Source organism: Hippoglossus hippoglossus, chromosome 1 (genome assembly GCF_009819705.1).
Source record: "Hippoglossus hippoglossus isolate fHipHip1 chromosome 1, fHipHip1.pri, whole genome shotgun sequence".
Taxonomy (NCBI): domain Eukaryota; kingdom Metazoa; phylum Chordata; class Actinopteri; order Pleuronectiformes; family Pleuronectidae; genus Hippoglossus; species Hippoglossus hippoglossus.
In genome coordinates, this window is record NC_047151.1 from 23,957,478 (window position 1) to 23,971,728 (window position 14,251).

Genomic DNA, 14,251 nt, shown 5'->3' on the forward strand with positions numbered 1-14,251 from the left:
TTAAATATAATTTGTATCATTGTTATATAATATGTGAATAAAAATGCAGCTTGTGTTTGGACAACATTTTACATTTATAATATCTGCACCAGATAATCAGTATTAGTGGAGTAAAGCATCTAATCAGGCAGATGAACACAGACACACCTGCTCCTTTTGGATCCCACAAACATTCAGGCGAAAGTGCTTCACCAAACTTAGCTCAACACGTCCGTAATGAGCTGGCACGCTTACACAACTACCCCCAGCTGCTGGAGCCGTGCCGGGAGGTAAAACACAAACAAACAAACAAAAAAAGATCGGAGTGAATTCGGAACAGCACAGAGGCTTAGATCACCATGTGAAACACGAATTGTTCTCCACCATCGTCTGTTTGTTCGGTCTGTTTCCAGCTTGTAGTGAGCGGTGCCTGGCGCCGGCCGGCTCTTCGGAGATTAGAATAATCCCACTTGTCTTGGTGTCCCCAGGTTCTCCAGATGGGCTTTAACAAGCTGAGGAACTTGACAGAGGGGATGCTCCGAGGCCTCGGCAAGCTGCAGTATCTCTACCTGCAAGCCAACCTCATCGAGGCAGTTACACCCAACACCTTCTGGGAGTGTCCCAACATAGAGAACATAGATCTCTCCATGAACAGGTATTGTCCATGTGCATCTGGTGAGAGAGAGAGAGAGAGAGAGAGAGAGAGAGAGAGAGAGAGAGAGAGAGAGAGAGAGAGAGAGAGAGAGAGAGAGGTGCTGCTGGAATGAATAGTTGATTGGATGAATGAAAGTTAATTGATTTTAAGTCAACTACCTGGTGAAGTCACTTATAAAGCAGTGGTGCTCACACCTCTGCCAAAACCCAATGGTCCCGTTGCATAGACTCATAAATATCAGTCCCCTAAATATGTCTGATTTGAATTAATCAACGGAAATCTTGAAAATCTCGCAGAGTTAAAATAAACAACACTGGATCCACATCTACGCCGAATGTTAAATTATTTTTCCCTGACCTATTCGACTTCTCTCTGTCCTGTGGTTTTTTCATATTCTTCCTTAGAAACAAACAAACCAACAAGTCGTCCTTAGTGGAGGTAAAAACGTGCACTTGATAAATCCCCATAACTCTGGGGATGTGCTGCTTTTCTTTTATCTTTATTAAAAAATGCTGCTCTAAGCTCTGGGAAACTTTAATGATTTTTTTGCTGACAATGACCAAACACTTCAATAATTGATTGATTAAAGTCACTGCAGTGATTTAACCCTAAAACTGTTTAGTTGTGACGTGATGCTGAGAGGAATCCAATGCACGTAAAGGTTATTCATGGTCAGGCTTTCTGGGTTTCACTGGTTAATGATGCAAACCGAGCTGCACTTGTTGGAAAGCAATATGAAACTTTCCAAAAACAGTAATTTTAAATGTCTTCATGTCGTTAAAACAAAATCAGAGACCAAGTCCTGTTTGTGGATTCCCTGACTGTTGGGCAGACTTACGCTCAGTGCAGAGGATGTGGAGACACTAACTCTCCTCTCAGTGCATCATGATGCAACGCTGCAACAAAGCACTGTTTCAATTTAAGTTGACACCCGCACTGTTCCTCTGTGGGAATAACGGTCTTGTTCTTACTATTGGCGGCGTAATTGGTATCGATCGTTCACCTAAATGTTGAAGTAACAGCCCGAATGGAACAAGTTTAACTGTTGTCTGGGGCTTGTTAAGAAGTATTCTGGGAGATGGTTCATGCCTTAAACTGAAGTCTAAGAAGACGGAGGAGCTTCTGAAACTCTACACACCTAATTCTATTTACAGGTCTCGGAGAGTACCGCTATATATGTGACAAAGGTCGTTTAATCCTTTTTGTGGCTGCAGCTGCCTGGAGTCTGAAGAATCACCTGAAGTGATGTCATCTGACCGTTTTTAAATTACTCTCTTAAATCCGGGGACACGTAGTCTGCTCTTCATCTCTGCTCGAGGCTACGTTAGCTGGTGTTGGCTCAATACACCTGAATCTCTGCATGAACCATAGATCGTATATAAATATTGGACGACGTGTCTCCGTGGAGCCACATGAGCGCAGCACCGTCAATAGAAGCAATCAACCAATCAGGAGTCAGTCTCAGTTGTCAACTGTGACGTTTCAAACCATTTTTATGGCCTAATGGCTAAAATGACCATGGAAATCTTTGAGAAAATATTATTTGACTTATTATTTTGCTCTATGTACCATCTACTGACATGGAGGAGGCAGGTTTTATGACCTATACTCAGCCAAACTGCATTGTGGGTAACTTTTTTTGTCAAGGATGAAGGATCAATTCAATTTCGGGTCTTTAAAAAATAGAGTAAGACCAAAAATACGAAGTTAAAACTTAGCAGAACTATTTAAAACGACCGAGTGTCATCTGAAGGTGAATCTCCCTCTTTGCATCCCTGATGTCTTTCTGTGTCCTCCTCAGGATTCAGGTGTTGGACAGCAGCTTGTTCTCTGGACTCTCGAAGCTGACGACCTGCGAACTCTACACCAACCCCTTCAACTGCTCCTGTGAGCTGCTGGGATTCCTGCACTGGCTCTCCGCCTTCCCCAACCGGACCAGTGAGCGGATGGTGTGCGACTCCCCCGTGGGCATCTCCGGCTTCACCCTCCTGAGTCAGAACCCCCGCATGCCCACCCAGCGCACCGCTCTGCACGTGCTCAGCACTGTGTGCACGGACGACGGAAGTAGCGTGACACCTTTCTATCCCAACAGCGCGTTCGATTCCACGACCCCGTCCCCGGATCCGAACTCTCCCTGCGGTTTGGACGATTGCGCTTCCGGGACGCCCCCTGACGAGGTCATCAGCTTGACGTACCCCATCTTTTCTGACACCAGTCCGCTCATGGTGCTGAAGCAGGTGCTGCATTCAAGTGCTGTGATCACGGTTCAGATCCCCCAACCGTACAGGAAAATGTACATCCTGGTGCTCTACAACAACAGCTTCTTCACGAATATCCAGAACCTGAAAAATCAAAGAGAAGATATCGAGCTCAAGAACTTAAAACCTAACACCGACTACACATACTGTGTGGCCTCCATACGGAACTCTCTGCGCTTCAACCACACCTGTCTCACCATCTCTATGGGCCGCCGGGCGGGGGCTGAGAGGATAGCCAATGAGTCGTCAGCCACTCACTACATTATGACTATTTTGGGCTGCTTGTTTGGGATGCTGCTCTTTCTCGGCGTCCTTGTCCACTGCCTGAGGAAGAGGAGAATCAATGAGGCGAAGGAGCGAAAGATGAGCAGGATCCAGAGGACGCTGATAGAGCTCAAGTATGGAGGAGAAGGGGATATAGAGGGAGGGAACGGAGGATCTGTTTCCCAGAAGATCGCTGCCGGGGACAGCCTGTCCAGAATGCCCTACCTGCCTCAGGGTGGTGAGATCGATCCCTACAAGCTGCAGGAGGTGATAGAAACACCAGCGCACAAGCCTGCGAAACTCAACTACATGGAGGTCAGAGGTTCCGGCATCGAGAGGGAGCGAGAACGAGAGAGAGAGAGGGAGATGTCGCCGCAAGCAAATCCCCAGGGCTCGGTCGCAGAGATCTCCACCATCGCTAAAGAAGTTGATAAAGTTAACCAGATCATCAACAACTGTATAGATGCTCTCAAATCTGAGTCGACCTCCTTTCAGCAGGGGATGAAATCCCCCTCTTCTGCAGGTGGAGGAGCTGTTTCAACCGCAGAGCCGCAGCTGGTGCTTCTCTCTGAGCAAGGAGAGAGAGGAGAGAGAGGAGACAGAGGAGAGAGAGGAGAGAGAGGAGAGAGAGGAGAAAGAGGCGGTGAGTTCCTCTCCCCCGTGTATAAAGGTGGGAGAGGAGGAAGAGAAGATAGGGGGAGAAGCTACCATCATTCTTTGCAGCGACACCACAGCATGGAGGGTCCTCCGACCTCCAAGAGACCCAGCACCTCCTCGTCCCCTGGCTCCGCCCGCAGCCCTCGCTCCTACCGCTCAGAGGGAGGTTACCACTCATCAGAGACCCGCTACATCGAGAGGACCTCACCAGGAGAGAGAGGAGAAAGGGGAGGCGGGGGAGGAGAAGCCATCCGCACAGTCAACCCGGCAGCAGCTATCCTTCGAGCAGAAGCCCAGAGAATCCGCCAGTACAATGAACACCGCCACTCCTACCCCGGCTCCCAGCAGCACCTGCAGGAGCTGCAGCACCACCCTCAGATTATGCAGGAGCTCCACCATCACCCCGGGGGCCGTAAGCCCTCCGTGTTAGACCCCCTCACCCTCAGCAGGCAGGCCAAGCAGCGCGAGCTCGTCTACTCCCAGCTCTCGCCTCACTACCCGCTCTCACCCCAGTACCACAACCTCAGCTACTGCTCCAGCCCAGAGGAAGATGAGGAGGAGGAAGGGCTCCTGTGCACCCCGACCCTGGGCTTGTGGGAGAGGTTCAAACTGCACCGTAAGAGGCACCGGCAGGCGTCCATGGAGGACGAAGGATACGTGGCAGCGGGACATGCGCTGAGGCGGAAGGTTCAGTTTGCCAAGGATGAGGATCTTCATGACATACTGGACTACTGGAAGGGCGTGTCCGCCCAGCAGAAGGCCTGATCCCCCCCCCCCGGAGACCCCAAACACTTGGAAGATGGAGACATAACACTGCACCCATAACATGATGATGCAGAAACACAGACTGATACAACAAAGACCTGTAAATACACACAAACACAACTTACAGGACCTACAGAATCAAACTGCACACACACACAACACTGGCTCACACTTTACACAAACTAAGCCTTTTCGTCTGAGAACATGAAGGACCAAACTAAAAATATTATATTGAACAAGAAAAATCATAACTTATGAGAGAGACTGAGTTACTTTTTGTAATGTAATGAAAATTATAGCTCAGACCGATGTAGCTAATTTCTACTAAGTTTTGATCGAAGAAAAAATAAAAAAAGAATCAATTAAGAACAGAAAGCTTAAATGTTGCCGGGCAACCCGTCCCGAACAGCTACGCTTTCGATCCGCCTTGAAAGCGACGTCCATCAATCCTGACCGCGGCAGATCGACCTCAACAATCCTCACGACGTCCGCTTGTCGCTCACCGCTTTGCGTTGCCAGGGAGCTTGTTTTTGTGTCGCGTCCTGCGATACGACGGCGGAAGCAGACGTTTTTGAAAGGTTTTGCCCGTGATTTGCGATATTTTGAACATTAAAAATAAGAAATGCTGGATGGGTCGCCGGGCAACAGAAACACTCAACTGTGCTGAGAATGAGTAGGTAGCTCTCACCAGGGAGTGAGTATAATGTGCCAAATCAACCAAGGGGAGAGTCGAGCCCTACTGTGTACCAACGTCTCCTCACCCCTGTTTTTATAGAGTGAATTTAAAAAACCTAGAACGATATGTTGTTATTACTATTAATTATTCTTATTATCATTACTGGTCTTATTATTATTCCTATGATCCTCGTCATTAATATTCTCTTGTTTGAATATGGCATGGCTCCGTCATGTGACTGTGTTTTGACTGTTCGGGACGTTCTCAGCTGAGACGTGCGCAGCAACAGAGACAGAGTTTGACGGACGAGACCCTTTTCTTCTTTTCTTACCAAGAGGAATGTGCTCGCCGCCGAGCCAACAACAAACCAGTCTTTTCTCTTGGCGAACCCCCAACGACACCTGCTCCTCATCCTCCTAAAGAGGGAACGCTGTACAGATGAGAGAGAGAAGTTCTATATTTGCAACAGAGGTGACTGTTTTGTTTGTACAACGTGGTTTTGAAATCTTTCAGACTTTTCAGGAAACCAGAATCTCAAGTTAGTCACCTACCTGCTCACTTACAACGGTACGTTTTTGATTTTGAAAAAATCGAACTACAAATTCTAATCTCTAAATGAATGTCTTCAATTCCCGCCGGGGAAACATATCTGCACTGTTCAAAATCAAAAAACGACTCTTAGGAAAAAGACCTAAAACTCTCAGCTTCATTCCCGATACACTGTAGCTCCACTGTGTTTTATCAACGATTCGTTTCTTTCTTTCTCTCCCAGGTCTTTTTTGCTTTTTGTTTGCTGGATTCCTCAGGATCCACTGTGGTGCCAACGTGATAACTCACAAAGTAGTATTTGAAAATTATTTCAAATACTACTAATCTACACACCTCTTCTCCTTCACATCGATACACACGAGTTTTGCCAAACAGAACGAGAATTTGCACAAAAACGATCCATTGGCTCCATCGGTTCACCGCTTCCCTTCTCTCCTCCAATCATTTCTAAGACCAAAGTACTGTGGTAGTAAATTGACCCTCGTAGCCCCCGGACCCGGCCCCAGCTGTTTATCAACCGTCACCCATACAGATGCTACTTCAGCACATGTATACACAAACATCCAAGTGTACTCGTGCGCACACACACAACCACAACCACACACACAGATGAATGTATTCTCTGAGAAATTAATACTGTTCAGCAGCTGGTTTTTTCCTGTTCCTGATATATGGGCTGTATTCAAAGTGTCTTCATCTGTCTGGCAGAAAAAAAACCTTCATCAGATGGCCACTTGTGTTTCAGAGCCGGGGATGAATACGGAATATTTGGATTTCCTCGCACCGGTTCGTGTCACCAATTGAACCAAATGTTGAAGCCCTAAAAAAAAAAAATTGCCACTGCATTCAGTTACTGAAGCGATAGAAAAACGGGGGGTTCTGCCTTATCAAAGGTTTTCAGCTGATAGAAGAAATGTGATAGTGATGTGATTAGTATCGCCAGTGTGGTGAAAAAAAAGAGACTATACATGTATATCTGCAATATCTGCAGGATCTAAAACACTGGAGGCTGGAAATGTGACAGCAAAAATACTGTTTATACTTTACAGAACTGTGCTACGATGACTTATCTACGAAGACCATAAAGACGAGGGATGGAGTCAAGAACATTTCAATTCAGCTGATTTTTGAATTTTTCACGAGCTTTGCGGTGTTACAAGCGCTCGACGGACTGAACTGCAACCCCCCCCCCCCCCCCCCCCCCGCTTCCTGAATTGAAACTGAATTGACTCCAGCCCTGAAACGACACGGACAGCTACACACACACACAATAGACACAACCGAGCTGGCAAACGATGACAAGTTTATTGGTGAATGGAAACACTGTATAAAATATTTTTTTTCTCTCTGCTATAACGAGTCGAGAATGCTCAAGTTATTTAGCCCCGGTTAAAGCCATGATCGTGGGCGGGTGAAATCACCACAGCTGTTCGCGGCTCTGCAAAAAGCACATTTGGTTGTGTGGCCAGATAATATTTTCTCCTCCTTCTCACAGCAGCAGCTACGACGTGGTTCCTCGGCTTCTGCAGCGAAGCCCCTCAGATCCTGAAGGACGCTCCTGAGCTGTGGTGGTTTTCACGTCACACCTCCCAGATTGTGGCTTTAACCCAAACAACAGCCTTAAAAACGTTTTCGATTTTCTTTGAATATTTTTAACTTTAGCATTGCTTTGAAAATCGAAAAAATCGTTTCTTAACTTATACTTTCCTGACTGCAATTTTGTAATTGCTTGATTCTTAAGCCTCACTTGAGCATTCTTTGAGTAACAGTAATATCAATGTAGCGATGTATTAAACTGTTTTTTGTTTGTTTCCCCCCCCCCTCTGTTCTGTTTATGAACAATAATGGCCTGAATTTATCACGTGTCAGAGAGTAGCAGAGCTCGTCCAGGATCCGGCGACAACGAGGCCGGCGGTCGAGGCGCTCGCTCGACCGTGACCCCGAACCAGCGCCGCTGCTCTCTGAAGCGTGATGAGGAGAAACTGTGTTTTTGAAACAACAATGCCTAGAAAGTGGAAATAAATAGAGGTCCTTCTGACAACAGACAGACAATGGAGCATGCTGCAAGGAAATCCTTGATGGGAGTTTGTGTAATATTCTTCTGGTGAATGACTCAGGAGTGAGCGAGCAAGAGGGGGGAGGGAGTGAGAGAGAGAACGCTCTGCCATAGGATCTCTCAGAGGCTTTTTCTTTATTTTCCTGTCAAAAAATTTAAATGAGCACAATAAAATAGCCTTTCTTTCACCGGCTCCTTTCCTGGAGAGATCACAGACGCTTCAAACACACTCAGGACTTTCATTCCACTTCTCCACGATGGCTGATTGCTTGAGTAAGTCATGGATGTGTGGTGGGAACTGCTCTCAAAGATGGCACCCTGATGAAAGATGCTCGCCTGGCGCGTGAGACAAAATGTTTTCTAGCTTCCGGGTTTTTCGGGCCCGCTGCACATCAGCAGCGTTACATTGGGATGATGTCACCAAAGTAAAACTCCCATTTCCAGGCTTTACAAAAGTTTTAAAAAATATAAACCCTCCATGGTTTGACACTTCATAATAGAAGGAGTAAAAGAATGATGTAGGTGACACAAATGTAAGCAGCTCTCGTAATACAACCCATGGAATATATGTCACTTTATCCGAATCAGAAAACAAACGTTCTTACTTCCAGTGGTCCGTCTTTGAGGGTGTTTCCACCTCTGTGCTTTTTCATCTGGTTGAATCAACTCTGGTTTGTTTCCCCTTTGATGCGAGTTGTTAAGGCGGCTGTGGACCGTAGACTGTAAATAAAGACGGACCATGTGTCTCCACTTCGTCCAGAAATGAAGCTAAAACATCCCAGAAGATACAACACGCTACAGTCTCAGCTGTTAATCATGACGTTTCAACCTGTTTTCATATCATCAAATAACTAACTAAATCCAAACTTTTGAACACTTGAATATCAGTGTGATAAGAACTACCTAAAATGACAGAAACCATCTTTGAGGAAAATGTATCTGTTTACTTTGACTTTTTAGTTTGGTCCATGTCCAATCCACTAACATGGAGGAGGCAGGATTTTTTAACCTATACTGCTGCCAGCCACCAGGTGGCGATCAAGACACTTTGGCTTTACTTTTGGGCAGCTCTAATGTCGTCCATCTTTGTGTACAGTCTATGATGTTGACCGACCTGATCAGATCCACCTGCCAGCTGCGCTTTGCATTCTGGGACGCAGCGGAAGATACGAACTGTAGCAGGTTATCGGAAAAATTAAACAAAGCGACCAACGTGCCACTAAAACATCCAGAAACTTCCACAGTAATGAACGAGCCAAGAGACAACGCTGCACTTACAGTATTTCATCACAACGATAAAAGCAAGAGGGGATAATAATGCAGTGGAGCTGAACACCTGTATCGAATCTCAAATGGCCAACAAATTACACCTAATTGACTGAAAAGCAAAATACCAGCAGAGGTAATGAAGATAATTAGTTTTTAAGTGAAAGATTGATCAGATGCTGACGGGACATAGAAGTTAGTTTCCTACAATGTGACCCTGCACAGTTCAGAGTGTAAAACTACACACAACTCGGAGCTAATTTGTACTTTTACTGCATCACACAACAACATGGGGAGACGACGATAATTAAATATTCAAATTGATTAATCCGTGACCGGCTGATATTTGCGAACTGTTTTTGGCTCGTAGTTAAATATAATCCTGTTAAATAAATTACACAACTCCTGTCAGAAGAAAAATACTTTTGGCAAACACGGCTGCTCAGTGCAAACAAAAATCACAGTGAATGTAAATGTGGGCCAAATGAGCTCCAGGAAAACTTGGATGAACATGGACACTGACAAACTCCAAGACACCCTCAGTCAAAAACACTGCTTCAAGGAAGACTTGAAACCCATCGGGGGGAAAAGAGATATAGCGCCATGTTGAATTGGCACTGAGAATGAAAGGCCCTATTTGGAGCGTGTCCTTGGTGAAATTAATTAGGATGCTTACTTTGCTGGGTTTTAATTAACAGCAGCGAGTGTATGGACCAAGTGAACCATCTAATGAGGAGTGTCTGGAGAGCGAGGATCTCTGCTCAGAGCCGGTCAAGACGCACTCTGGAACTCGGCGTTTAACGCGCCAAGAAAAAGCAACGGCAGACGGATTGAAGATCATTATTCCCCGTCTCCTTATTTATTTAATCCGAGGAAGTTTCCAGTGTTTGTCAATTCAACCTACTTCTCCGACAACAAACAAAAGCTTCCACGTGGATTTTGAAACCTTCAGCAGCTTAAACAGCAAAAGTCTAAAATGCCTGCGCCAAAGTTATCTAACATGATCCTAACACACACACAGACACACACACACATACACACACAAAGCCATTTTCCTCATTGTTGCACAATCCAATTTGGTTCAGAGTCGTTTAATGAGAAGGTTTACTGTGCACCAAGCAGCGGTGCGTGGCTCTGAAAACAAGAAGCTCTCCCTCTCTCTCTTTTTGTTACCGTCTGACACTGTGGTTACAAACAGAAGGTTTGAAATCCTACATGAACCTCACAAGAACACAACCGCTTATCCACCTGCAGCTGTTTTACACACTGTGGATGGTTATGTCACAGCCGGCGCTGGGTAAGTACTCCTGTGACAGACTTACAGTGGAAATCCACTGATTTACACATGGAGATGGCTTATTTGTCACAGGGAGCCGCGCTCAGCTGCTGAAAAACAGATGTGGAGAAGCTGCCGCAGCGCGAGAGGAGAGGAAATCCCTTAAATCACAACACCTGGGAGTTCGAGCTCAGGAGCTGAACGTTTCCAGCACAACGCTCGAGTTACAAACTGGTGGGACGAGGCAGGTGACGTCTAATAAAACACAATCCAGATTGATTATGGCAAAAAGTCGAAACCAGGGAGTGGATTTTGGAATAAAATATTATTGTTGTCAAAAGAAAAAGCCAAAATCTCTATGAAACCTGGTAACATTTCAGACATTATTTAAAGGACTAATTTGACATTTTGGGAAACCGAGGAATGAGCTAGTGTATTTTTGGCATAAAGACTGGAAGCAGGGGAAAGGTTTTCAATATATTTGCAGAGGCACAATTAGTAGTTTCTGTACCAAACTAACTTCTGATACCATCGTCAACCCAAAAGTTCTTTCAAGTCATTTTGAGTTTTAGTCTTTATTTACTTTCAGTGCAAATCAATCACTTTCAGGTATTTTCTATATTCAAGTTGCTGTTTATAGAATGACAGCGTCTGTCCTGAAGCTGCTTGTCTGTTTGTCCTGTGGTGATGAAGTGCATTACACATTTGTCTCTCAAGATACAGCACAGATTTGAATTTTTTTTTTTTTTAGAACCAAACAATAGAGTGAACTCTGCTTTTACAGATTCAGCTGTGAACAGTTTAAAAATATAATAAAACTAGGTCCAAGCTGCAGCAGTAAAAAGTTAACACAACACAAGTAATTAATCTGTGACACATGTAGAATACTGTTGCTTTCAAAACCTAATTATTCAATTAATCAATTAATTCAGTTTTTAAATACATTTTTAGTGTTTGCTGCAAGTATGTATTTAGTTTTACTTGTGAGTATTACATCTTTGTAATTACTTCAAGATCTGAACACAACGGCCAAATACTGTGCACGACTTTGTTCATGTTCTTTTGCTTATTCAAGAAGACTTGGGAACTGAACACTGCAGCACAGACATCAGACTGGAATCAAATGTTCTCATCTGTCCTTAAAAAGCAAATAAACTTGTTTCTCATGATGCCTCTTCATCTAAGAACTCTTTTCTCCAGCACTAAAGTGACATTGAACTCTTCAAATCTAAAAACAGGATCCTCTTCATGTCTGATATTGATTTTTCGAGGGATATTTACAAGGACGTGGAGATTTTGAACTCTCATTTCAGGGGCTTAACCTTCCGAGTGGAACAACCCTTAAGATTCATTCTGGATTCATTATGGTGTCGTAATTCATCTGCAGCAGCACCGTTCAGCTCCATCCCAAACCGACTGAGGGAAAGATGTAACTCCGGTGCAGGTTCATTACACCTTATCTTTAAACGGCTGCAGCACAAGTGGCTTCGGGGCCTGACGGCGGGCGGCTTCTATCAAGACGGCGCGAAGGGAACACGTCCTAACAGGATCCTTCCATTATCCCTCCATCTCCCTGTGTCTGTACTGTGTGATTTTAACCCAGGGCAGGTGAGTTTGGTGTGTCTCCATGGTTACATCATCATCATCAGCCTCCACAACCTCATCCTCCTCCCTTTTGTGACACCTCAGATCTCGGGCTCGCTCTCAAACTCGCAGAGACAGACAGACATGAGCCCTTAAAGGGATAGTTCACCCCAAAATTAAAAAAATAAACTCATTATCCACTCACCACTGTGCCGATAGAGGGGTGGGTGAAGTCCACAACACACTTCTGGTGTCTCAGGGGTAAACAGTGTAAACAATGCTGAATCGAATTTGAATGTCGGGGGTTGGATGACACCACAGGAGGAATATGGAGGCGTGTTGTGTTTTTCTTCTGTTGTTTTTCTACGTTTGAAGAATCGATCCCCACTTACTTCAATTGTATTGGATTTGGCTGCAATGTTGTTTACCCCTTAAACTCCTAAAGTGCTGTGTGGACTCAAACACTTCACTTCTACCCCCCCCCCCCCCCATTGGCACAGTGGTGAGTACATAATGGGTGAATTTAAATTTTTGTGTGAACTATCCCTTTAATAGATGCGGGGAGATATTCACATTCACAACGATTGAAAAAACGGTTTTGAACCCTCTGATTTGATTTTGTTGTTGAACTTTTTAAAATTCGACGTGGTATTTACGTGAACATGACACTGGGCGGTTTATAAAAAAAAAAAAGAGCACTCCTGGCCAGCAGAATGAAAGATTTCAGGGCCCCGTACCCAGTGGGGCCAGTTGAAAAGGGCAGCCAAACAACTTGTGGTATTACTGCCGCTGGAGGAGAGCCTGCATTAAGTCCAGTTCTGAGGCGCTGTGGTTGAGCGCTGCCCTTTCCTCGCTGTGGTCTTATCAAAGCAGTCGTATGCAGAGCGGAGTGGGACCCTGCAGCTCACACTTTTGGAGCACAAGCAGTTGTCAGGCTCGTCACAGCCGGCGCCGCACAGACCAAAATATCTGTCTTTTATGTGTGTGTGTGCTGCCCGTCCCCCCCCCGTCACTCCATAGCTGTCCACACTGACGCCTGCCCGAGTGCAGGAGGAGGCCTCCCTACAGGCACAAACAATAACCCCCCTTCCCTCAACCTCCACATGGCATTTACAGTGACGGGATGGACGACAGCCGAGATATGAGGATAGAAAGGAGAAGGGGAGAAAAGAAAAAAAAAAGGAACAGGAAACAGCATTATGAATAAGAGGCTAAGCCAGATAAGAGAGGACAGAAAGACGAGGCTCTTCGCTCATTTTCAGGGTTGTGCTTTCTCCCCGAGCCCTGGGAGTCATCTCTGGGAAATAACCTTCATTTTTGAAAAGGGAATTAGAGCCGCTGTCTCTCTCCAAGATTGTGGCCTAATGTGGGCCAGCCTGTGGGAGGAGGCCGGAGAGAGAGTGATGACACAGATAATAACGGGAAACACTCTCACCGCTGTATTAATACATATTAAAATCAACCTGCCAACGGGAGGGCCCCGCTTCTCACTGCAGCGCACGCACGCACACACACACACACACACACACACACACGATAGGCCAAGCAGCATTAATAATGTACAGTGTAAGTGAGAGAGCACTGTGTAAAGGTCGGGGCCCGACTGAGAGGAGAACAACATGACTTGTGAGTTAATAGGTCAGTGGTTATACTGGTGTATCCTCCTCCTGACTGAAGGGATGTGATTCGGACCTGCTAGTAAATAAATAGCTATGAGGCCGGAGATCTCGATGCAGAGCAGCAACAGCGCTTTAAAAAAAAGAAAAGATCCAAGGGAACAAGATAAGTTTAAGAACGAGGACATAGGATGAACTAAAATAGAACGAGGTAAAGCTCAAACCTCCGCAAAGGCCAAACGGCCCCTGAAGCTCCTTTAAGGAACTTTTCAGTTTTCTTGATTTTGGCCCCTCTGTGGACGGAGGCATGTCACCAGTTGTAAAAACCTCCAGACAGCGTGTGCACTTGTGTTTTGGAACATGTAAGTGAGTTCAGGACACACCAGGAAAACACCGCAGCTCCCTTTAGGTTGTTTTTACTGCAGTGATATAACATGAGACAAAGACTGCCTCAGTTTACGTCATCTTGTTAGATCACCGTCTCTCTCTGCTCGAAATGCAAACTCAACATATTCGTATAAAAATTAAAATAGATCAAATATGAACCCATTTGTCAGTTTAAACAATCTCAAATCTAACAATATTAGAGTTGACATAACAACTAAGTATTAAATACATTTATACAGGTGCCCAAAATTGCACACACTCAT

The 14,251-nt window shown here is 45.2% G+C and overlaps 1 protein-coding gene across 1 annotated transcript in view; it reads left to right on the forward strand.

The window, feature by feature from the left end:
- Positions 1-8,047, forward strand: part of LOC117770256 (protein ELFN1-like) — a 100,865-nt gene extending 92,818 nt beyond the window's left edge. The window contains exons 5-6 of the mRNA XM_034599456.1: positions 468-634; positions 2,436-8,047. Coding sequence (XP_034455347.1) covers positions 468-634; positions 2,436-4,578 — 2,310 coding nt within the window. The 3' untranslated portion in view covers positions 4,579-8,047. The remainder of the gene's footprint in view (positions 1-467; positions 635-2,435) is intronic.
- Positions 8,048-14,251: the final 6,204 nt, after the last annotated feature.